Genomic DNA, 26635 nt, shown 5'->3' on the forward strand with positions numbered 1-26635 from the left:
AATTCGATCGAAGTAATTTACAGTAGCTACTGCGCACAGACCCTCCGCGGGTGTGGGCTATTTCTACTTGCACACTCGTCAGTCTGGCTCCCTCTGTAACAACACCACCCAAACGCTAGATGGCGCTGCGCCTTTTTTGCCAGTGAAGTTCATTTTTGTTTCTACATCCCAGATCATTGGATTTTTCGTTCAGAAATGGGCATTAAAACACAAAAGAATAGTTATTTAGATTTCCATTTTAAAATTCAAAAAATAAAATTGATTGATTTTTCTTTACTGGGGTGGAGAATGCATAAAAATCTTTAAAAGCACTCGATTTCCATTTTCTGTTTTAAAAACAAAAAATAAAATTGTTACAAGACAGAAATAAAAGAAGCGCGCGTTTTTTTTTCGTATTGTGCGACCGGAAGTTGTCGTTTTCAAAGTAAGAGCGCGCATGAGGATGGCGCTGTGTAACAGAAGTTGATATACACTGATCCGTACGATGTTTTTCTAAACAATAAGAGTCTCAGTGAAGAGGACATGACTGCAGAAAAACTAAGCTGCATATTTAAGGTAAAAACCTAAATACAAATAACAACATACTCAGGGAATAGTTAGCTGCTAGCTGACATTACTCTGATATACGTGTAGTGATTTCTGCATTTGACAAGCCTTGTTTTGCCACGACAAAAAATTACGTCAGAGTAAGGTTCCAAAGACATTTTAGCCTGGACTAGGGAAACCACATAGAAGTCATATATTTCGCTCTTGTCAAAACACAGTAGCGTCCTCATACGTGCTCTTACTTTGAAAACGGCAACTTACGGCAGCAAAATATCGCTTTTTTGTTTCGGTCTTATTATTATTATTATTATTATTATTATTATTATTATTATTAGAAACAGAAAATGAAAACCGAACAGTTTTCAAAATTTTGTTCATCCCTTCTCCACTCTGATGAAGAAAAGTGCCTTGAAGTTTAATTTTAATTTTTGAATTTTAAAATGACAATCAAATCTATTTTTTTTGTTTTTTAATATCCAATGACCAAAACATACTTGGACCATCATGGTTCACAAATCAATCAATTTGAAAATTAAGTTCGAGATGGAGAGGTCCACGCAGAGTCTACGTTTACACAGGAACCTCTGAGACGCTTTAGAGCAGAAGCATAAATTAACATTATGGGTTCAAGCTGATTTAAGCGGAATGTGTGAAAAATTGCTCCATTAAAAATATGCGCTTATTCTATTCCGTATGGAAGTTGCATCAAGCTGCACAGAGGGGACCGAGCAGACAGGAAGAAAATCCAGTACTCAGAGAGGAGCAGTTGTAAATCCTTACAAATGACCAAAAATTGGGCAAAAATAAACAAATCTGGCCACAAAATTATTACTGACTACCCAAATGAAAGGTTGCAGGTATAATTTCCCCTTATCCCAGCTGTATTTTTTCTCTCTGGAACAATCTCGTTCGTGTAAAAGGCTGAACCAAAAAGTGATAAGCTACACATCCAGAGCCTGGTTCCCTGAAGGCCGGAAACAAGTATGTTAAGGCATGATGGAGTGGGGTTCAGGTTCTTTCGCCCTCTTTTTACTGTCAGTGCCGTAGGGAAAGTCGGCTGGTATGTCAGGGAGAGTCACACCCTTCCTCTTGTGAAACATCCCTGAACATAATGTATTTTTTGTCATTCCTCTTGGTTCTAATGATAGCGCATTAGTTAACATACAGGGCTTTACATGTGTGGCTTGTTTGAGCGCGGGATGTCCATCAAGCACGAAGCCTTTAAAGTAAGGGTGCATTCAGTAATTAGTGTTTGGTGATACCGTAGTATCTAATTGGATGCTTGCACACACATCAACCTCATATGTTGGTTTTACTGGTAGTGATAACTGCTGTGTTTCCTTGATTTCTGCAACAACTTTCATTTCAATTCCAGTAAAACATTGCTGAGACTTTTTATTTCCTATAACGGGAGTGCCCTGAACCTCTAGGACCTATTGTTCCATTGTTCCATTAGTTAGACATCAAATCACAAAAGCTAAAAGTATTCTTGGAGACTTATTAACCCTCCATTCAAAGTGTTTTCTTCAGCTCTAAATGAATAGTGCAGAGTTTTAGAACCACTAGGGAAAAGGTTCCTTGCAGGACTTTAAAAGGTTCCCCTGTGGCATCAATACAAATAACCGTTTTTGTCTTTTTAAAGAACCAGATGGTTAAAGAACCAATAGCCAATAGGCAAAAGCTCCTTGCAAAAATTTTAAATGCTCCCATATGAAATCACTGCAAACAACCACTTTTGGTTCTTTAAAGAACCAGATAATGATGGTTATTTAAAGAACCAATAGGCAAAATGTTCCCTGCAGAACTTTAAACGGTTCCCCTATAACATTAATGCAAAGAGACACTTTTTTTTTTTTTTAAAGAACCAGATTACGATGGTTCTTTAAAGAACCAATAGGCAAAGGTTCCTTGCAGAAGTTTAAAAGGTTCCCCTATAGCATCAATGCGTAGAACCACTTAAGCTTTTTTAAAGAACCAGATTACTATGGTTCTTTAAAGAACCAATAGGCAAAATGTTCCTTTCAGGACTTTAAACATTTCCCTGTGGCATCAATGCATCAACCACTTTTGGTTCCAATCTGAGCCTTCATTTTTCTGGGTGTATTATTTTGAAACCGGAAACAAAGGCTGGCCTTGGATGTCCAATGTTTTGTTGGCCCATCCATCGACCCCAACCTCCTCCCCATACCATCTTCTTCTGTGATTTTGTGTAAAGAAAATCTTCCTTCAATCACTGATACTGTCATCACACAGTTACATCCATCAAGACCAAGATTGTTACAGTTACTATTTAATTTTTTTTCAAAATGTGTGCTTGTCCACACATATTGTACGAATAAGGAAGCAGAGGGAGCACTCAACAGGTCCGTCCAAGAAAAATACGGTATCACCTGAAACAGCATGTCATCATGATTGCAGTTGCATGACAAATAAGAATGAATCAAAATGAGGTGCAGCAGTCTGTAGCATCAAATAATATTCCAAAACACAGAGGACGCGGATCAGTATGACAAATCGTGAATATGATTTGCAAGAGATGATTTACAGTTGATCTTACACAACAAGACGCACTTTGATTCCCCAGTAGGTTTTGTCATACATGCACAGGCCTAACACAAGAGGTGGAGGGGCGGGGGGGTGTGGGGGTTACCACAGACAGAGTTCTCTGCTTTGGAAGAAATGCATCACCTCTCTCCATGGAAAAGCTGGCTGACGATTTCACACACGATAACCACCCACTAATACCTTGCACTGACACATTATTATAGCGGGAATGTGATTGAACACAGCAGTAAAACGGAATCAGTGGCGTAGTTCTGTGGCGTGGAAGGCCCGTGAGATGAATGGGAACGTGTTTGTTCTCACATGTGCTGGAATGGAAAATGTAGGCATTCATTTGATGTGCTGATGCTCAGACAAGTTACGCAAGTGTATTGTGCAAACAACATTCTTTCAGCACTATGCTATGGCTGGCCAACTGACGCGGTCTGCTGCCCTCTGTTGTCAACCTGCAGCAGGCTGAGAGTAGCACGGACAAACCCTGAGACGTCCTCAGCTCAGACACGCCTAAACTTCCTCGAAGGCTGTTTTCACACATAAAAATGCAAAACAATGTAATTCTAGATTGCAGCTTCAGATCTCGGTAAGACTGCAATACCTGAAATATACATGCAGCTTCATTTCATCTTCTCTGATGAGAGCCATCACCACCCTGAACTCTCACATGCAACACTCAATGTAATATAGGATGTGCAATAATAGACTTCTAACTATATTGATGCCCCTATAATGTGTATACTGTCTATTCTTAAAAAAAAAAACAAAAAAACAACTTGTGCAATGCATGTTTACACTTCTACCACAGCTTCTATTAAAAACAGTATATATTTTATATATTGTCTCTGTGTTGTCCCTGTGATGGACTGGCAACCCACCCGAGGTGTGTCCAGCCTCTGGCCTGATGACAGATGGGACAAGCTCCAGCAACCCCCGCGACCCTAATGAGGACAAGCACTAGGAGAAGATGAACTTCTTTGCTTCTTTTTGTATATACTTGTGTTTTTTGTACTAATTTTATTATTATATATCCTTTATTTAACCAGGTAGAAAAAAAAATGAATTTAAAACCTTTCTCAAGAGTGACCTGGCCAAGACAGCAGCACAGAAAACAGGACGGTTTCAGCAAAACACACAAAACACAAATAAAATACGGACACACACTAGAGAAAAATGAGTGGGATTACATGATTACACAGAGCAGATGCAAGATCCAATTGAGCAAAAAGGAGAAACTCTTCAATCTGGTTTTACACTGACAATAAATGTTCTATTCTATTTATAAAATGACTTATTTATAGGCTAAAATGAACATTCACATAAATTCAAATAAAAAATGTCACAAAAATACATACTTTATACCAGTGGTGGTCCAGTGCAGAGTAACTTTGCATTAGAGCTTTTATTGTTCGTTTCATTGTTTTCTTTGAGGTTTACTGTTGACTTACTTCTAATGAATATATCTGTACAGCTCTATTTTTATTTAATTTTATTCCATGTTTATTTTTTGCCCAAAATGAGGTTATGTTCTCACATAATGACATTAAAGAATACTCAATTTTTGATTTTATCCAATCATATTTCAGCCATCATGTGTTGATGAAAGAAATCTGTCTGGGCCGTCACAATTAAAACTGCAGGCGAGTTTCTGTGCTGACTCTTCGAAATTGCCTCTTCCATCTTGGCGTTTTTTTTTTTTTTTTTGCTAACCCACTACGTAGCTTAACTCAATTACAATACTCTGATGCGCTGTGTCATTAATTCTCTATTTGTCGCACTCTCTGCTCCATCTCCCCACTCGCCTTCAACCTCTCTCCCTCTCATTGTGTCCCTATCTGGGCTGTGCTTGATTGCAGGAGTGGCGCCAGGCGTGTGGGAGTCAGTCTACCAGCTGCCAACCATCTCCAATAATTTCTGCTTGAAAAACCTCAACTCCTGATTCTTCGTATTTACCATTGACACAGCGAAGGGGAATAGATTTTTATTAACTTTTCAAAGAGAGTTCATCAGTAGGAGAGGGGCGGCGGGAGCTGCAGAGATACAGATTGCTCTAGTGGCTGGTGTTTCAGTCGGAACAGTGACTTAAGTGATTCCTGCAATAAGATCTAAGTGAACGACTTCAGTGTATAGGGCCGGAAATTGCGCTTGACGGTGCAAATTTAATGACTGTGGTTGCAAAAACCCTCATTAAAAAACACAGACACTGCACTACACAGATGTGGATAAAAGTAAGTGCACCTCTCACTATATTCTGGACAAATGTTGCACAATAAGAGACAATAAGAGGCCCCACGGTGAGGGGTCAAGCATGGCTTTTATACTGTGTAAACCATTTTCCTGGCATGGCTCTCCTGGGAAATCTTATCATTTCCACCCTGATTGGAGCCATGCAGGGCACCAGGGCTTAGTGAATGGTTTTATGACTGTATAAATCACCCAACCCAACCCAACCAATCACCAGATCTCCAGACTACGGGAGATTTGGGATCAACTAATTATGCCATGTTCACACTCGGAGCAACAAAGCACCAAGTAAAGTTAGAAAAGAAAAGAAAAAAGGACAGGGTTAAATGAGCACTAGCAACAGGAAAACGGTGAAAATGAGGGTTTCTTACATGTTTCAAGAGGTCAAGGATCAGTAGTTTCATTTAACTTTCAAGAAACTTACCTGCAGCCATTTTGTTGTTGCTGTTAAGCCTTCCTGAGGATTCGTGGGCCTAATGATGTGCTGCATACTGCTGTTGGCTAGGCTACTTAGCTGGTGTCTTCATTGTTGGGCTAGAGCGCCGGCTGTTTTGTTGAACGGGGCTTCCATGTTGTTGCCTCCGAATCTTGGCACAAGGGAGAAGTGTTGGATGATATGTAGTCGCACATCCCCTCACTTCTTACCCACTACTGTTAGCTAGGCTAGTTAGCTGGTGTCTTCTTGGTGGTTGCTAGCTGGTAGCTGCTAGCCTGCTGGTCGACTGAGCTTCTAAATGTGCTTTGCCTCGGATCTTGGCACAATTGATTGTAACATCTCATCCTGTGTATTAATGGATGCCGGTAGCTGTTCCAAGGTACTTTTTTATGTTACTTGAAAAAAATGGTGAAATATTGCATATACATGTATATTTTTAAACATATTTGCTGTTTCAAAAGTTTGAACGAAAGCTTTTTGCGTGAGTCTTAAGTTGTAGATACTTCTTGCAAAGTCCGTTTTCTTTGAAGAAATTTACAAAGGCCAACTCACCATTCCCAGGCATCTACGCCAACTGTGAGTTACAAACCATGAACTAGGGACCTGCTGTAAATCTGGCGTCTAGTACCTCATACCACAGGATGTCTTTAAAGGCCCAGACTCCAAGAGTTTTAAGCTGTTTTGTCACAATGTCAAAGACCATCAGCAGCATATTAACGAGGGGTGGTTGTAATATTTCTGTTGTTTTTCTTTCCCTTTTTACAACTGTCTACAGTGTCTCTGCAACCGCACGCGCTGAACTGAATTGTTTTCCATTTAGGCGTCGGCCGAATAACGTTACTGGAGGTCTGGTTGTTCTCATGTTGCAGCGAGAAGGTGGGACCTTACCACATATATTTAGTTGTCTTGATAACCCTTTGAAGCTGAGACAGATAATCAGAAGTCACACCTCGTGTGTAGGACACCACCTCAATGGCCGGATGTGTTCGGGCATCAGCAGACAGGAAAACGGCCACCCAGTGGGTGAGACCACAGTGTCACTGCTATGAACAGTCTCCTGAACAACCTTTGTACCGTTAAGTCACATAAACTGCTGGTGACGCACAATTGATTCTCGTGATAAAGAACTAGGCTTAGAATTAGGCTTTTATCCTTACGCAGACTCCTTATTATTTATTTTATTTTATGAAATAAAAAATTAGAAATCCTGCTAGGATAACTTAATCATATTCTGCTTCTATATACATAACTTTGTCTTAAATGTGGCAAGTTCACACACTCTAAACATGTCAAGTCGGTAAAAGTTGGAACCACAAGTTCACCTGCTGCCTTTAAAAACCTGAAGAAAACCTCTGGCTCAACTCAAAAAGGTATAACTAAGGATCATTTCTTGTTTTAACTTGATACTATGTGTTAATACAAACTTAAGGAAAACTAATCTAATCTTGTCCCGGTAATTCACAATTCCTTGCTTTTGATTCTACTTATTTGATTTCTCATCTTGACGTCAAATGCGAAGATTAAAAGTTTATTTAAGCTTCAGACAGATTCATGTCTTGCCAGAAGTGTAATATTTATTGTAATTAGGCATCAGACAGCTGGCACAGATGCTGTTATTGAAATGGGTCGGTACTCGGAAGAGAAGACGATTATAGTGGATGCGGACCCACTTCTTTGGTGGAAAATGAATAAGCCCTCTCTGAGCAATTTTTATATTTATTGTTATATTATTACTTTTTTTCCTCAAACAGTTGTGTGTAGTAAAAGAGAGAAAATTACTGTTAAATCAGGTTATATTCTAAGAAGTTAATGGAAACAGGTTTATTTTCCTAAAATATTTTCCCCGTGTTTTGTCAAAATCAACAAACTAAAGGCAAAATTACGAAGTAATTTGAATCTATACCAAATTTCCCAGTATCGCCCTCCCCTGCTAACAATCACTGTGAAGACTTTCAGATTGTGGGTGTCATCAAATACAACGTTGGTTCAATCGAAAAAAAAAAATCTCACTATTATTATCTTTTGAAACTGTTTATTTATACGGTGGCTCGTGAGAAATCCCCCGCCCTAATTTCCAGTTAAAAAGCCATCTATTGCGATGTATTAATAGCCAGAGGCGTCAAAGCACACACACACGCACAGAGTTTCCGGGTGGGAGTGCCACAGGGTGTAACACGCATTAAATGTTCCTGGTGGAGCAGTGGATTAGGTGACGAAAACAGTCCAAGATAAGAAGCACAAGTTGGTGTAAAACACATTTCCTGAACAGCATATACACTAAAACCCAGGTACACTAAGAGAAATACTGCATGTGAGTACTCACTGCTTTTATTAAGAGAGATGTGATAAGTGGGGAGTCACACCAGTAGATGGGGATGTTGGCTCGCTGTTGAATGGTGACGACATGGAGAAACTGAGCCCGACGCTGTGGACTTTTATTGAGCAAGTGACAACGGTTCTATCATCATTTATTGGTCAGTTTATAGATACAAATGTCATGTTGCGTTGGAACTGTACATGCTGTTTGGAGCCAGTCTGCAGTCACACAAGCAGACCGATTCATTCCTGTCAACCACGCAGGAAATTGTCTAGTGTGTACGAGATTGCATGTTTTTGATTTTTTTTTTGTTGTCGTTTTTTTTTTACCCTGAGATTATTACAACAAAGTTATGTAGCAGGAAAAAAAGACATGTCCGGTAATAAATGAATAAAAGAATATAACACTTCAGAAAATAGAAAAAAAGGATCATCAGTAAGTTCCACTTAGACGTACGTTTCGTTAGAATACGCTTTAAAAAAAATAATATACACCAAAGGCTGAACAAAATGTACTACTCGAGGGAAAACACACATATTATATGACAAAATTATTACAAATTATAAGCCAATGGATTACAACAGTTGTGGTGCATTTTAAGAAACGGTAAAGATAAATATTGAGATTTAAATGTGTGTTTAAAATAATAATTCCAGTTTTTAACAACCCGGTGTGTTGTTTTTTTGTGTTGCACAGCGTCACATGCATAAAGAAACTGCATGTGTTTGTGGATGAATATGACAGTACGTAGCAAATAGGCCATAGCTACTGAATTTAAATTTAAGCTCTATTTATTTGAGTAATCTTAGAGTTTAGTGTAAACTCACACTTGGATTGATCCTTGGCGGTGCCCATCTCATTACCGTGTACACGCACAACATTATCATTTATTGACGTTATGACATTAAAATTCCTTTTGTACATTTTGTTCGTTTTGGACCTCCATAGATGTCAAGTGCCCTGAACGTCCAGTGCTGCAAAGTTTTATTATTGTCTTGATAAAAAAATGATATCTGTGCCGCGGCTGCTGCTGCGCCTCGGTGCGGTCTGCGCACGACGACAGTGGTGCATGAAAGCTGAATTACGTTAGCAAGCGTCAAAATGAAATATAGTTTGGTGCGTACAAATGTATCTAAGGAAATGTGATTGTGACTGAAAGCCTGTAGAATACTGATCAAAGACAAAAGTGAACTGTTCAGTCTTTGGTAACTTTCCTCAAGATTCTTGAATCCTACTTGACAAATAAGAGGCCTTATAAAAAAAAAAGTCTGAGCACCATTTGAAATGTCATGTCTCTTGGCTGCATTAGGTTACATAGTGCTGGATGTGATAAATACATATATCCTGGCCAAGAAAGAGGTGAACGTCCCCTGTCTCAGCAGCTTCATCTCCACGTCTATCATGAAGTCTTTGGGCTGCAGGACTTGTCTCTGCAGGTAGACGGCGCCGGTGTAGCTGTTGAGCTTACGTGTGCTGAAGTAGCCCTCTTCGTTGCCCTTTGTGATGCTCATGACGATGTGGTCGCCGGAGTATGCAGGGGACGGTCCGATTCGGAAGATCTGCGCTGGAATGATGATGTTGGTCTGGAAGCTGAGCTGGTAGTACGTGATCCTCACGGGGGAGTTCTGACACTCCAAGGAGTTACTGGGACAGCTGGTCCTCTCACAGCGTCTGAAAACAAGCCAGACAGATCGTGTTAGACAAGTGGTTTGTGTGTATTAAAAGTCGACACAGCTACCTACCATCTAAAGCAGCCAAACTGAGGCGGTCGGGTAACAAACAATAATAATAAAAGTTCCTAGACTGACAAAAAAGTTGGTGCAACAATATAAAAATACTCTCTGTTCCAACTGATTCCAAAGGCGAAAAATGAATCTTATCTTTGCCACAAGCTCTGCACTATAATACTGTTACGACTTGGCTCGAGAGGCACAACATAAAACTGAAGATACATGACAGAGTTACAGAAAATGAGGATTTATTTCATATAAAAGAAAACAAAAAGACGACAGGTGAGACATGGTGAGCTCCTGCAGCTGAAAAGTGATCTGTCTAGGCCTCTTCAACCAGGCCCTTCATTCAGTCTTCTCAGGTGTGGCAGGTTTAAGCACAGACCAAAGACACTTGCACAGCCAGTGGAAGTGCAGAGGTTTATAACACCCCTACTCTCAAAAGGGATCCTTCAGGAGCCCTGAAAAACGAGCAAAGCCCCTCTGTGATCATGCCCCATCTCCCGAGAAAAGCAAAAATCGATGCTCTTACGCACGATTGCACGACATCGACACCAGATATAAAAATGCTCTGCACGAACCACACAATGTAGAGCACAACAGCCACAAACCACTTACACAGAGTCACTGTCTTGGGCGAAGGTTAGCAACAAGTAATCTCACCACAGTGAACTATCCTCATCACAGCCTAATGGTCACACACACGCAACTTACAAATTTAATAAATCCAAGCGACTGACCCTTAAATTGAAAAGCCACACCCACAACAATCACAATGAATGTGGCACCATAGCACACAAAGTTACTGCCTTCAGCCAGCTAGTAACATTAGCCACCAAAATTTACCCGACTTCCCTGCAACTCTAAAGGTCACATGCACACACAAAACAAAGCACCTTTATTTGCTGGTGTTCACACTGTGTTCACCCAACAATTCCTCCTTATAGCTCACCCAACACATATCCCCATCTTGACAAAGAACGCAGTAAAACCAAAGACCAGGCCACCAAAAAATAAGAAAGTGGTGATGGTCACACCAACACCAGGAGGCTTTCTACACCAGGCACGTTCTAAAGAAAGGAAAATTCACCTCATGCAGCAACATTAGCTACAACGGAAGCCTTACATCTCAGAAAACATCTACTGCACGTTAAGCCTCATTCTCACCCCAAGAAAAAAGAAATATATAAAAATGACCCTGCACAAGCCTCCATTTACACTACGACCCTACTCATCTAGGGAAAAGAAACGCAACACGATATACAGTTTGTAGGAACTAAAAAGTCAGGAAAGACAGGTACAACGTGGGGCTGGGTCGTCCATCATGGATATAAAATCTGTGTGGCAGGTAAAATAGGCTGTTGTAGTGTTTCTTCTCCCAACTCTGAACATGCACACAAGTCTACTGCCAGTATTTGCTACTGGAGCCATTGATCAGATGACCTCAGACTGCGGATGAGAAGGTAGGGCTGTATAAGATTGGAGACGTAGGAGGGCACTTATCCGTGCAAGGATCTAAAAGTGAAAACTAAATTTTGAAAATGAAGGAGCCAGTGGAGCTCTGCTAAAACCGGGGTGATGTGGGACCTTTTGTTTGTGTGAGTTAAAAGCCTTGAAGCAGCATTCTGGATACCTCGGAGACGGTCAAGCTGTTTTTTATTAAAACTGTTAGAAAGACTGTTGCGTTAGTCTAAACGAGATGAGATAAAAGCATGGATAATCGTTTCCGTTGTCGACTTTTGACACCAATGTTCTTATTTTTTTAAATGTTTCCAGAGCTGGAAAAAACAAAGTTGATGGGAATGGAGAACCAGGGACATTGCTGGGTCAAAGCAAATCTTTCCCAGTGTGCATTGTGATGTTTAGTGATTGCTTATTCATCACACATCAGAATTTACAGCTGGGAGTAAACCTTGGTGACGTAGTCTACACTGTAACACTAGCACAACCCATGTCAAAAGACATGTCCTAGAAGCTACACCAGCCAGAAAAGTCTCTCTCTCTCTCTCTCTCTCTCTGTGGCTGAACAATTCACTGAATGACAAATGTCTCTGTGTGGAGCCGGGCCACGTCGCTGAGGTTAATAAGGTGTCTCTTGATAACACTGATAGGAGGCCCCTCTGACTGCAGAGTGTGTGTTTGTTCTGTTTCTGTCCAGTGGAGCACAGAGTGGGGAGTCCTGCGGAGACGGCCCCGGAAAGCACCAAGCTGATCAAAGCCATCTGACTTCATTGTAATGCTCGGTGGGAGTCGTGTTCAGTTACCAACCAGCCTTCACAGCTGGCACAGGCGCACAGCAGCCGAGGCCAAGATGATCGTACTGGGAACCTGTCATACCCATACATGCAGATGTAGCAGGTCGAGGCAGAACACCTGGATACTGAAGAACAAAACGACGTGCAACACTTGGGGTGAGTGGAGAGGTAACGTTAGCTCTTTGCTTGTCCTGGTTGTCCCTGTGATTGCAGAGAGATTGTGTAAACGTGACTCACGTGCTGGAAACCCTCTTGTAGTTGGAAGGGCAGTCAAAGGAGAGACACCGGAAGCCACCCTGCAGGTTATAGCAGGTCTGTCCAAAAGAGCAGTTGTGGGTGCCAGTGGTGCATTCGTCAATATCTGGAAATACACACACACATACATATATGTAATATAATCAATATCCAAAAATAAAAACTGAATAAAAACAGTTATTGACCCAATCTTCTTCTGATTGCTCTGCTTTCTGTCTGGGTATGTACAGTTAGCTGGTCATATATCTGAGTGCATGAAGATTGAATGTGGAGTCCTGCAAGGGTCAGTTTTGGGGCCTATACTCAATATAATTGAAGTGTCACAGATGTTAGAGTTTGTTTCATTCGCTGATGAAACTATTTTTTTCTAGTTCAGAAGATGTTTTAAAAGTTCTATCAGAAAGAATAATGAATGAATGACATGGTCAAAGTTGAAAAAAGTTTAAAAAATTTAACCAAAACTAAGTTTGTAGTTTTTACAAATAAAAGAAAAGGATGAAAACGTTTCTTTGACTGTAGATGGAGTTGATATTGAGAGTTGATTATCAAGTAATTGACTGACAGACCATCTGTCTGTGTGTTGTGTTTAAGGAAGGGGCAGGTATTTTTCTTTTTCTTGTTCCTCTTCAATCACGGTGATGCAACAAGATCAGCTTTTAATTTGCTTTGTTCTGGATTTGAAAATTTACAACAGTACAAAATTGGTAGGTGAATACAGTAAACTAGAGCAAACAGCTTAACATAAATGCTATTTCTCAGCAGGTAGGCCTGGATGCATTAAGAGAACTGGGTGCATGGCAACATAAAATTGGCATAAAATCCATGTTGCAGAAATGGTGCCTTTCCTTCTTGTAATTTTAGCTGGTCGACTGGCATCCAGGAAAAATAAAGAACGTAACAATAATACAGTTTCTGCACCTGGTCAAGATGGAGCTACATAATTTAAACCCCAGAAAACCATGACACAACGTTTCAACAAGTTATAAGTTCGTAGGTCATCAACTATTTCCAAACTTAGGACAGAATTCCAGTGAGTTTGTCTAAAACTTCTACTGCAAATTTTTCTTTCTCATATTATTGATCATCTGTTAATCCCAAATGCTAAACAGCATTGACAGAATCATGAAAGCTGGTCAGCCCAAAAATCTATCTCCATGAAAACGTGCTAATAAACAGTGCAATGATCATGTAGAAAACCTGTTTCTGAGGATGAATGACTAATGTGCAAAAATTGAATTACAACCAATATAATAAAACATATTATGCATATGTATATTAGTAATTCATGAACTTCACAGTCTGTGTCTGTATAGTGTAAAAACAGTAAACGTGACAATGTTCAAAATACTGATTTTAAGGACATGTGGTGGTGTTTCTTTTAACAGACTTAACTCTTTTAAACAGGAATCCACATTAAGCTATTGCTGGACATCAGCAGCGTACCACTCCTTCTTTCTTGCAATTTCCACGTTGTGATTAAGTAAATGTAAAGCCATTTCTGAAGGTGTTCATTGAATCCTTACCTTTGCATGTGCGTCCATTGGCCGTCATGACGTATCCATGAGAGGGACAGGCGCACTGGTAGCTGCCTGCAACGTTAACACACTGGAAGGCACAGAGGTTCCCGATGCTCTGGGAACACTCATCAATATCTGTTAAAAATGAAACAAAAGCAGCAACACATCTCATCAGAGACGAAGGGAGCTGGAAGGCTTTTCATCTTGTGTGTTTGTGTGTGTGTGTGTGTGTGCACATGTACGCTTGTGTGAATGTTCTGCTTTCCTGTCTGGGGTATTAGCAACAGAAGCTACCTTGAGGCACTGTCGCCCTCGACGTTGTTTTCTTGTCATTACTTGGATTATATTAGGAATGTCTCTACTGTGTTACTCACAGTGCTTCCCGTGGAGCACTGCAGTGTTTGATACCATGCTGTCAATACAACTGGTAAAAACATCATTAACAGAATCTTCCAGAGAAGTTGTTGGGTACTGAGGCGAGTGCTGCAGGGCTGCAGCTGTGTTTCGGTCACAGCTTTGGTATATAAGAAGTCCTTAGAAGTTCAGAAAACAAGACCACGCCGCATGTGAGTTCTATTTCCTGCACCTTCTTGGAATGATGTGACTTAAGCCTCTTTTTTTTTTTACTTATTTCGGTTCTCAAGCCCCACCGTCCCCATCCTTCTCTCTTCTTTTGTTCCTCTTCCATCATTTGGTACAGGAAACTGGGAGACAAGGAGCCAAAGCTTCTTGAGATGTGGTCCAACCCTAGGTCTCACTTCCAGGGTTATCATTGATCTACGCACTCCACCCCTCTCATCCCTTCCCTCTGAACCATAGACTGTATAAGAAATCTCCACCAACTACAAGGAAATGCTGCAATTGGCATGGCAACCGGTGGTCCCCATCATGTCACATCCTGTTTCTATAGCATCAAATAACTAACTAAAACAAAAGTTATCCAAAAAATGTCACTTGAACATGCATCAACATTATATTAACTACCTAAACTGTCCTTGAAAGTTAATTATTTAGTGTTTTAGTTTGCCACAAGTCCCATCCACTAACATGGAGGGGGTGGAGCTTATAACCTATACCGTAGCCAGTCACCAGGGGGAGCTCTACTTGCTTTGGCTTTACTTTATAGGAGTGGTTCCGCCCTCCATCTTTATATATGACATCCTTTAGAGCCCTTTCATCCATGCATCATTTTCCCCCATGTCCTGCCAAGCAAATAAACTTCCTTGCATCAATTAAGTGTGGTCTTTGTACATCCTGACACTATTTGCTTTGTCTGAAATGCAGTATTGATGTGAGCCAGACGACCCACCACTAGTTTTCTGCAAGACACCAAATCATGGAGGTAATTATAATGGTGCTGGAGCCATTTCATTTGTGGTCATGGCAGAACTGAGGTTAACCATGGCACTCTATGCAAGTGTGGGACTAATCGCAACATGCGTGATTGTACTGGGAGGTCTATTGTAAGGCCTGAAGCTATATTTTTTTTGGAAAATAACCTTTATTATAGTGTGAAATAAATGGACTACAAATTTTATTGAATTTTCTAGAAGACAACACCCATCAGTGTAATTTATCTGAAGCGTGACTGTATTCAAAGAGGCCTCAAGTACGTAATGGACCCAGGAAAAACAGTACATCACAACTGGTATTGACATTCTCCTCGGATTTAGCACACAATTACAGAAACCCTAGTCCTGAGTTTGTTATTTTAATATTGATTCTTCTCTCAACTTTCATCCATCTCTCATCCCCCTTTTCTGTTCTCTCAGTAAAGATAAAAAAAAATGTTTACAAGAGTTAAAGCCTAATTTAAAGCTCTGTGTGGACTGTAATATCCCTTTTCACAAGTCATTGACTAGGTTGGTGTCCTATTTTCTAGACACTAGGGACAGTTAAAGTCTGTCATTTTTGAAGTTGCAAGATTTAAAACTGCATGGTTTGTCTTTGTTTTGGCCCCATGGCAGAAAGTTAACTTGTATTTCTGTAGTGTAGTGTTCTGTAGTCTCTATTAGTAATCAAAGCGCTTTGGCTTCGATTTGGCTTCGGCCAAACTAAAGGTAAAATACATGTCAAACTATTTTTTTTCAAGGATATTTTCAGTCATTTTAGGTAGTTAATATAATATTGATATATGTTTAAGTGTCAATTATTTGGATAAGTTTCGCTTTAGTTAGATATTTGATGCTATAGGAACAGGACGTGACATCATGATGGCGACCAGTTGCCATGCCAACTGTTCAAGGAAGCAGTCCTGTGAGATGTGAGGCTTGGAAAAAAATCAATCTGTAATCCAACATTTCCTTTTAACTAGTGACAGTAGAACAGCACATAATATTAATTAAACTAAAATGTGAGTAAGTCTGGAAGAAGTGTGGCCAGTTCATCGATAGACTCCCCAGGAAAATAGCGTCCCTTTGGACAATGGAAGGAAGTGGGGATGCAATGTCCATATTCATATACAGTCTATGGTTGCAACAACTGAGCTACCAATACATCACATGTTTAAACATCTGTTATACCCAGCGCAGCATAGTACATTGCACATATAATATTCACTTTACGTACCTTCGCAGGTGTGACCGTCTTCTTTCAGGAAGTATCCTTGTCGACAGTAGCACTGATATGAGCCGTAGATGTTGGCACACTCCTGGCTACAAGGGTTTTTATCACATTCATTTACATCTGAGCACAGAAAAAAAAGGAAATGGTAAGAATTCTGTGTATTTCTGTATTCTCGCAAAGACTACTTGTTCTGCATTCTTCTTTTCTTTTCGGCACAATGTCAGATTGAATTCAAAATGAGCGAGCTTATGTCTCGTTGTGTTCTGATAAACCTACTTTGCCTGAGCCTTTAGTAAAGTTCCTTTACTCCTAAAGAAGAGGTAAAAATCCTCACAAATATATAGCTTAGGTTTTGAAAGGGGTCAAGCAATTTCCTAAAACGTCCATCCGTGTTTGTCCTGATAAAATGCAACAAGTGTCACTTTAAACTTTAATAAATAACAAAATGTGGATTACAATGGCGCACAGTGGGACTGAGGAGCTGGAGATACACATTTTGTTGACTCCATTCATGAGTTTTGACGGCTGAAATTGTTAGTAACTTGTTATTAAGCCGCTTTCTAAAAGAAACCCTACATTTGAGTGAAGTCAAATGAATCTGTCAGCACTAATTTAAACTTAATTGTGTGTTCCCTGACAAGCTTTTATAATAAACTCCGTTAAATGCAAAACTTCACCTTTGGATCGTGAACGGGAACCTTCCCAGCTTGATTAAGTTCCTGCAGTAATGGCTGTGACAAGCGGAATGTAATGTGAATCAGCTTCGCCCTTTGAGACACAACGATGTCTTCAACACCCTGATGACTGACTGAACCTGAATCATTACGTATGCATCATCACATACTTCTTCTTCCCAGAGATGTGGATTAAATTAAACTCCAACAGAAAACAGCGCATAGTGATAACTCAGACTCTCTAAGGATAGCTTTGCATCAATATACAATCTCCAAAGACTGTGTGAGGCCTGCATTTGGCTTTCTTTTGATGCTGATGTGTTCCCCAGCTTACCTCTGTGTGAGTTCTCCCGGGAAACAGAGACAGCCCATTTAAACTAGGTGACATTTATATTCTCGATATGTTAACGGCAAAATAAAAAGCTCCCTCGCTTACCTTCACAGTTCTTGCCATCAAATGCTAGGGAGAAGCCGGTTGTGCATGAGCAGTGGTAGGAGCCTGGGGTGTTTTCGCAGGTCTGGGCACACAGCCTTCCAGGAAAGCGCCAGCACTCATTTACATCTGTCAGTACAGGAGTAGGAGCTATTACACAGCGGACATATACCACAGGGGCCGGCAAGGGCCAGACACCAGCTCCCATTACTATATCCCAAGCCCCACATATGCATATGGTAGTTTCTTATTAGAAATGGTGCTGATTAGTTCACAGCAAACCTTGATTTTGCAGAGACGAGCATGCGAGGTTTAAAATGACAGTGTCACATCCTCAATGCATCTACTGCTACTGCTGTTGAGTTTATGTTTAATCAGTTCCGGATCTTTCCTTTTTTCATTTGTCTACTTGCACATCTGTTTTAAGGTCTTGCTCCTCCCCTGCCTCCTCTACCATTGCCTGCCAATTATGTGCGTTGTGATCCACAACCGTAAAGCAAACATTAGGATTTTTGTAGGTCTCACGAGATAAACAGCTGCCGGCTTTAATGAAGTGGTGTCCTGTTTTATTTAGTCAAATTCGAGGTTTAAGCTGTGGCGTCAGAAGCTGCTCAGGTGACTTTTTAATTTATTTGTCCTCATCAGTGGATCCGACGCAGTGATACTTACCATTGCAGGTTTTCCGGATGGCGTCATACTGGTAGCCCGTCTGACAGTCACAACGGTAGCTGCCAGCGAGGTTGTGACAAATCTGGCCCACTCCACAGCGGTGCGTCCCCATCTGACACTCATCAATGTCTAGGCAGCAAGAAAGGAAGATAAAGCCCCTCAGTGAATTTGGGCCCCCTCATTGTTCCTTTGTCAAATTTCTATTTTTACAAAAAAAAAAAACTGTCCTTCCAGCCAAGGACCCCCAAACTGGTGATAGATTACATAGGGACCCCCTACCTACTACATGTGTTCTGTATTAAACTTGGCCTAGTGCTATTTATAAATATACATTATCGTCATCATTTTGCATTCAATATTAAGCTTTTCAAGTAATACACTGGTTCAAATTTCATTTAAAATGTGCAACAGTAGGGCGGCCGTGCAACTGCCATAAACGAAAACATACATATATCTATATGAAATTAAAAGGTAAAGAGACTAATAACAAATAGATCCGTTTTGGCCTCATTACTTGTACTGTTAGCTTCTCTTCTGCTAATATTGCAGAGTACTTTTGGATTTCACATGGGGACTGAAAAGGCTCTCAGCCAATTGTCAATCTTAGATTGACAGGTTTAGTGTGGCGCTCTGTGTGAAATGGTGCTGACTGAAAGATATTGCTTCTGCCTCCATTTATACCTTTACTAAACGAACTGTTGGACTCTTGTTAATGAGTATTTAAGGAAATTTAAATTGTGAGAGGAAATTAAAAAAATATATATAAAAAAGTGTAATCAATCAAAGATTTTGCAACAGCCCTCCTGCAGTACCTCAACAGACCCCTAGGGGTGCAGTGGAACTGGAACATACAAGTTTGATCCCCAGAGGTCATAATTGTCATGCTTCATCGGTGTATAAAGGGCAGCTATGACATGAGCCTCATGCTGTTGCCAATGCATGGAAGAAAAGAGCTTAAAAAGGACATCATCTCTTTTTCGTTACGTTCGAACAAACAAACGTCCCCAATGTGCCTGAGGTCCACATACGGTATCTGAATGAGCCATTCAAGCTTTCAGCCTCTTATAATGACACAAGGGTATAGCCTTGCCCTGTCTATTAGTTTTACTTCCCTCATGTTTTCTCCCTCCATTGGGACTACTTCTCCTCGAATTAGTTCCACATTTGTCTTGTTTTCTAATTATATTTGTGTACATATATCACGTATATTGTCTTGGTCTCTCACCACTGGTCAGTTTATGTGTTTGTGGATGCTCCTATCTTTGTTCCTTGCAAAAAAAAAAAAGAAGTAGTAGTAATAAGTAAAGTAATCCAAACACCAAAAGAAGTCCAAAAAGGTCACATTTTAGTCTCTGTTACAGTAAGTTTTCCATAAAGTATTCGTCCTTTCTTCTTCACCTTTATCTAATCCACAGATATACATGAAAAATAATGGTACACCTTTACTAATTCGGTCTACAGTGAATAAGTAAATCCTTTGTATTTATTTCTTATTATTTTGTTCAAATTTGAAAATTTTGGCTAATATTTGATGTCACATTCCTCTTTTCTTTTCTTTTCTTTTCTTTTCTTTTCTTTTCTTTTCTTTTCTTTTCTCTTGCTACTCTTTGCTATTACTTCTCGTTGCAGTTCGTTTCCTCATACCCTCCTACTGTGTCAATCCTCGATGTTTATGCAGCGAGTCTCACCGATGCAGTTGGCTCCGTCAGGGCTGGCGTGGTAACCATGGCTGCACTTTATGATCTTCTGCTGGCAGGTGTAGGATCCCACGGTGTTGATACAGTTAAAGCCCGAGCCGCACGGCTGACTCCGGCTGCTGCACTCATTTATGTCTGCAGAATCACGAAAACACACAATCAAGCCACAAGGCGTCTGAAAAGAGCAAATGGCTGGTTGGAGGATTAACCCCAGTTCGCGTGTCTGCCACCACCGTGACCAATTAGAGCTGTGTATGTAGCTGTCCATTTGTTGGCATACTCGTGGCTTCTGGTTCTATTACTGTGGGCAGGGTGTAGTGGGCCCACAGCAATTCAATGCAACTTCAGTGTCACCGTCCTGGTCCCCTGCGATGAGTGGATAACCCACTTAACCAGCTGAGCCACAGGCTTCCCAGCGCCAATGAGCAATCGCGAACCAGGAATTATAAACTGGCCAATCAGGCAATCCAGGATCGTGGCTGACGGCTGGTCCTATCTAATGTGTTCAGTGCTCAAACTTGTGTTTTCTTTGTGCTTTTGCAGCTGCACAAAGGGAGAGGTGGTGTAGCCCATAGCGGCTGAGAGGATCTATGGATCTATGGCTGTGTGCAGGGCCGCATACAGGCCTTTTCATGCAGTGGTAAGTAAATAACATTGAGCCACTAATGAGCCATTGAACTTGATGGGAAACTTTTGGACCTGCCATTCATTGGTGTTGGTATTACTTTTAAACATGTAGCACCCACCGAAGTCCAGACTGGGTACCCCCCACCCTAAAGCAATGACACTCCTGGTGAGCATAATGTTAGGACTGATTGGTGCGTGTTATGTGTTCCTTGTGTTCTTTCAGCAACTTGACAGAAGAGAACAATGTGACCTCTGGTAGATAGAAAACAGATCTACACTGTGTGTTCTTTGCTCATCCTTGGTGCTTCATATGTTTTGTGAACCCATTTGCAGATGTTGAATAAAAAAATCCACAAAAAAGACCAGACCGTTCAGATTTCTTCATTTTCAAATATTTGTTGGAGTGTGGGGGAGATTTCCCACACAGTCCAACAAATATTTGGCTATAACTTTGTTTCCTTTAAAAAAAAAAGCACCAGTTTCTCTCATAATTACAAGCTTAATAAGATACATATTAAACCTAGCGAAGGTCACTTATTGAAATGAAGCAATTTGAAATGCATTCCTTCAAGCATCATAACTACATTGAAAATAAACGACCCCTGACAATCAGCTGATTGTACTTCACATTTCATTTTAGGTGCAGTGAATAGAGATTGAAGAGCAGGAGCACTGGGGTTAATGACGGGCAATGAATTGAAAGTGAGTTGAAGCACTTTTAGGGAACTAAGGAAGTGTATGAAATGACAAAAATATGCTTGAGCAAAAAGAATCCCCACGGGAAACAAAGGAAGAAAGACTTTTGCAACACATCTTCGGAGAGAGTGGAAGGAGGCCTTGTACCCGCGGAGACAGATGTGTAATGTATCATCACGCTGGGAGTCATTAAAACTGATGATTGCTTTGCTCTGCGTGGCAGTATATCAACCAAGGTAAAGGAGGCAGTTTTATGACATTAGAAGCACCCAGGGGTGAACATTATGTTTACCACATTATCCAACGACGCTTCCCGCAACAATGCTGCACAAATTGTGAATAATTAAAATAAAAGTGGGACGTCATTTGTTTAATGTCTGTGTTAATACAGCGACTGTGTGTTGGGCACAGTGGAAGCATCTGAGACATAAAAACAGCAGTTTATGGTTTTATTGGTTGCTTTCTGGAGAATTGACATAATGAAGTTACCACGTAGTGAGTAGAGACAATCTAGATCAGGGGTCTTTAATGTTTTTCAGGCCAAGGATCCCAAACTGATGGAGAGATTAAGGAGGGACGCCCTACCTATTATATGTGTTATATATTAAACTCAGCCTAGCGCTATTTATAAATATACATTATTATTATCATTTTGCATTCAATATTAATCTATCTTTTATCCCTTTAATAACATATATATTAGATTCATGTTAATGTGTATTCAAAGAAATGTAAATATGTGGGGGAAAATTTAAAAAATATATAAAAATGTCTAATCAACCAAAGAATTTGCAACCCTCCTGCAGTACTCCTGCGTACCCCTAGGGGTAACGGACCTCCTGTTGAAGACCTATGCTCTGGAAAGACAGTGGGGCAGGTTACTAGTTAGTATGTTAAATACAGGTTAAAAAGACAGGACATGAATTTTTAACTGAGCAGAAAGAATCAACCATTTAGTCAGTTAACTGGAAGATGTGAGCAAATAGATTTTATTATATTAATTAATGTTTAATTATGAGACTGAGCCTTCAAAACAGTTGTGACTCATCAGAGAATGAACATAGGTCTTCTGAGGGTGTCTGGTAACAGGTAGTGGGGGTCTTTGGGTTGTATGTGTTGAGGGGAGGGGCCTCTGTGGATTATCCCACAGATACTTGATCAGTTTGGGATCTAGTGACTTTTTGCCATAAATTCTGATTTTTTTCTGTATTTTTCATTGATCACATTTTGAGTTTCCTGTTTTATTTGCTTACGTTCGTTGGTCCCTGTTTTGGTGTTACTCCCTGTGTTTCCCTCATGTATATGCGTGTATATATAGCCTTGCCTTTCCTTTTATTCCCTCTCACGTCAAGTCTCGTCCCCTAGCCGTGCTTTTGTTACCATGCCACTGTTTTTCACTCCCCTTTCATTAAATATCTTTTTGTTTGTACTCAGACCTCATGCTGTTTTGTCCTGCAATTGGCTTCAACCTTAAAAGCTACCTACCTGACAGTTTCTGTATCGGGCTGCATCCTGCTGGGAATGGCTGCTGCCATCAAGGAGTGTCATTGCTATGGTGTGGGTGTGGGTGTGGGTGTGGGTGGGGGTGCCTGGTCTGGTCTAGGTGGGGGCTACATGTCTAAATAACATCCACACGAATGAATGCCAGGTTCAAACGTTTCAGCAGAATTGTCACAAGATGGTTCAATGTTATTCACAATACACTGGGTGTATTTCTCAGACATGTTATGTTAAGTTTATATTATGTATGTCCTGATCACTTAATAATGAGTATCAGATCTAAGTCGTAATCTGATTTTTATTTTATTTGTTTATTGTTCTACACTTAAGCCAAATTTTTAGCCACCACTAGTAATTCATAACGTCATTCCTTATACTATATTACGTGTAAGCTCTGCAATGTAATAAGGGAAAAAAACATAATACTCAGTTCTATATTTAAGGTATTTCTTACAACATATAACTTTTTATCAGAAAAAAAAAATTAAGTTTCCAACAAAAAATTAAGAATCTAGCAAACATTAGCAATAAAAAACGGAAATCAAATCAGCCACAAAGCAAATACACAAAGATCAATTTGCTGCAGTCATAAAAATGCCAACCTCCCGATGCTATTTGGGACATCCCTTCCCTGTATGGGTGGTTGGGGGAATATTATGCATCCATTGAAACACTGTGGCAGCAATTAAGAGGGGACAAAAGGGTTATAATAAGTCGTAAAGGTTAAGAGTCTCTTGGGTTAGAAAGAGAAGTGATTTGTAGTCAGCCCATAGTGGCAGAGAAAATATAAAGAGCATATGAACTAAACAGGCCCACCAGAAGGCAAAGTGAAAGTCATAAAGAGGAAGAAATCACACAAAAAAATAAGTTATTAACAGACCCTGTGTTCCATTTTGATTTAAATTTAGTCCAACTTTGTATTGTCTATTTCCTGCTCATGTGTTTTACGTTTTCTGTCCCCATCAGAGGAAGCCAATGTCAGCCTCTTACCGATACAGTTGCCGTGAGAGTCCTCCGTGAAGCCGGTGATGCACTTGAGATTGGGAATACACCGGAAAGAGCCCACTGTGTTCTCACACGCGAAGCCCACGCCACAGTTGTGGCTTCTCAGCGCGCATTCGTCGACGTCTGAAATGAAACAACACCTGACATAAACTCACGGAGGCATCTCGACAATCCACGCTTAATTCTGCTGGAAAGCACTTAAATGTGCCGTCAGCTCTCCAGTAGGTGGCACTGTGGTTCCAGCAAAGAAGGAACGTGTGCGGCGCCCCCCCTCCACCCCCCGAAACTTTCACTCTGTCAGTGTTTAACCGGAGAAATAAATCCAATAGAAACAACACTGGATCCAACTCTGCAATTAAGAAAAGTTCTTCTTAAATGACAGTTATTGAATAACGCGAGTGACGGGTTGAGCTTGAACTTGTTCTTTTGTGCTTGAAAGCCCCGTTTTCTCTGGAGTTTTTTTTTTTCATACAGGGTCCACTGAGCGGAAAATGTTGATTTGGATTTTTTTTTTGTACCAATAATCATTGGAGGGTTATGTTTCCAACGCTGCAGCAGAGACGCCGACTTGCCAATTAGTTTTTCCCCCCGTTGGATGGTCGACTAAATGTTACCTTCATTATCCGGCTACATTGATTAGTCCTCCCTTGTGCCAAGAGCTGATGACACAACTCCCAGAGCTTCAGACTGTCTGCTAGTCTGTGCGATGTCGCATACTGAAACCTGGGCACCTGCCCAAGCACAAACATCACTGCTGGGTCCAAAAATACGTATCTTAATCTTTATAAAGATTGGCTGACTAGGAGGGGAAAAAAAAAAAACGAACGCATGCACAGAATTCTCAAAATGAAAACGATACGTGTACATCACTCAGTCACTAATGCTGATTGCATTCGTCTAAACACAGGCGAGGAGTGGAAGTCAGCTCTCTTAAGAAATGCCGTTCTTGTTAATGAGTCTGTCTGGGGAAAAAAAAAAAAAAAAAAAAAGTGTCTGCTGTCATTATGCGAGGACACTCCAAAAAGCCCCAGAGCCTTCCATATTCATGATCTCTAACAGTGAACTCTCACATTGAGGGATTTGTGAATCCTAAAGGGGTCCTTTAAGGAGTTATTACTCTGAGTTTTCAGCGATATAATTAGAAAGAGAAGTAGGGAGCTGATGACAAATATATCAGGACCAGTGTGTTCTGTGTGTGAGCATTTATTCCTAGTCTGAACCAACTGCTTTGGACTTGCATGAATATTCCACTTTTTCTTCCAATTATGAGGATTTACTTTAGTTTTAGAAGCATTCCTTAGACACAGACTGTGTACAGGACATTTAAATTGTGCGTTCAATCAAGATGGCGTTTGAGATGACATGTGGCCTTTTGCAAGAGATGGGAAGAGGTGCATGCTTAAAAGAAGAAAAAAAACATCAGGAGAAGCACACCTTCATTTAAACACGATGAAATATGTGGATAATAAAGATGGACGTTTCACGCTCAGTCTGAAAATTCTGCCACAGCTGGAAAAAATATCCCTTTTAGATGCAGGATGAGTGTAAATGAGCGTCACAATCTGATGCACAAAAGGCCAGAGATTGAGTCCTTCATCGCGGTTTATTGACCATAATCAGGCTCTTTCTCGACCACAGTGTCTCTCTATAACCGATACACATGGGAGCATTAACTTTCTATTCTTGTGAAAAATGTGAACAAAAATGCGCCGCGTGCCGAAGAAGACATCTTCAGCGTCTCCTCCTCCAAACTACTTCAGAGGCTCTGGGAAGGACGCCGGACAAATTGGCTTAATGAAACGCATCAAGAGGAATGAACTCACCCTCGCAAACGCTGTTCCTCAGCCGGTAGCCTGCGGGACAGCTGACCTGCAGCTCGCATACAAACGAGCCCACTGTGTTCACGCAGCGCTCGCTGGGCCGACAGCTGTGGGTGCTGGTCGCGCATTCGTCCACATCTGGAGGGGGGGGGGGGGGGGGGGTAACACAGAGATAAGTTTGAGGTGAAGGGGACTTGTCACAGAGTTTTGTTGATGGACGGCTCCACTGCGTAACTCTGCCGCTCCACGTCTGTCAGGGCGATGGGGCTCAATTAGTCAGCTAAAACAACACAGAGGAAACTAACAAAAAAATAAAAAAAAGTTGGAACACTGTTGGAGCACATTTGAGACTTTGAGAAATACCATGAAATTGCATGTTTTGCATCCACAGGCTATAAATGATGCCAAACAGGTTTTCAGATTTATTGTGTATTTTTTTCTTCTTTTTTTGAGAAGGAAAAAAGAAAAGTCTTGGGGATCAAAGTGTATGAGTGGGTTGAAGAACAGAGGAACAGACACAACCTGCTCCAGTGACACTAGTTTACAAACAAAAGCACAGTAATTGTACTGAAGATGCCCAAATCCATATTTCTTTTTAATATTCTACTGACTGTGTGTAAGATGAAAGGGTTCATAAAGAAAAAGCCGCGGTGAATAATCAGCTCCCTATAGTCGAGCGTTTCCTTGTCTTTGGGCTCATTATGCTTTTGAGCAGCAGGGGAAGCACAGGTGTACTAATGATGGCTCATTTAAGTGTCCCAATAAATCAGGACAGAGGATCTGACTGAATAAAGGCGAGACCTGCCCTGGAAGTGGAGTGCAGCCCTGAGTGAGACAAACCCTGGAAGTCTACCGCATTAGTTTTAATTAACGTTTCAGTCTCAGAGCTTTAGGTCCAACTCATTGCGGTACCGATCAGTCCACGGACAGTAGACAGGTACATTTTGTTCCTACCTGGTGAAATTGCTGGCGAGCTAAGGAAACACGTACTGCATTTTTGTAAAGAGTTGATGGAGACAAGAGCGGAAGTAAAAGGAGCGTCAATATCGGGCCTTACGTCAGGCATCAGGCATAACATTATGACCACTGACCT

At 40.7% G+C, this 26635-nt stretch overlaps 1 protein-coding gene across 2 annotated transcripts in view; it reads right to left on the bottom strand.

The window, feature by feature from the left end:
- Positions 1–7802: 7802 nt before the first annotated feature.
- fbln2 (fibulin 2) overlaps positions 7803–26635 on the bottom strand; it is a 67473-nt gene continuing 48640 nt past the window's right edge. Inside the window, exons 9-17 of one of the 2 annotated variants that reach the window (XM_047584172.1) lie at positions 25546–25680; positions 23708–23845; positions 19886–20029; positions 18198–18326; positions 17532–17657; positions 16425–16541; positions 13863–13991; positions 12322–12445; positions 7803–9770 (exon numbers count right to left, since the gene is read on the bottom strand). In XM_047584172.1, coding sequence (XP_047440128.1) covers positions 9410–9770; positions 12322–12445; positions 13863–13991; positions 16425–16541; positions 17532–17657; positions 18198–18326; positions 19886–20029; positions 23708–23845; positions 25546–25680 — 1403 coding nt within the window. In that variant the 3' untranslated portion in view covers positions 7803–9409. The remainder of the gene's footprint in view (positions 9771–12321; positions 12446–13862; positions 13992–16424; positions 16542–17531; positions 17658–18197; positions 18327–19885; positions 20030–23707; positions 23846–25545; positions 25681–26635) is intronic. The other variant, XM_047584173.1, reaches the window with a different exon arrangement.

This window comes from Mugil cephalus, chromosome 4, assembly GCF_022458985.1.
Source record: "Mugil cephalus isolate CIBA_MC_2020 chromosome 4, CIBA_Mcephalus_1.1, whole genome shotgun sequence".
Taxonomy (NCBI): Eukaryota; Metazoa; Chordata; class Actinopteri; order Mugiliformes; family Mugilidae; genus Mugil; species Mugil cephalus.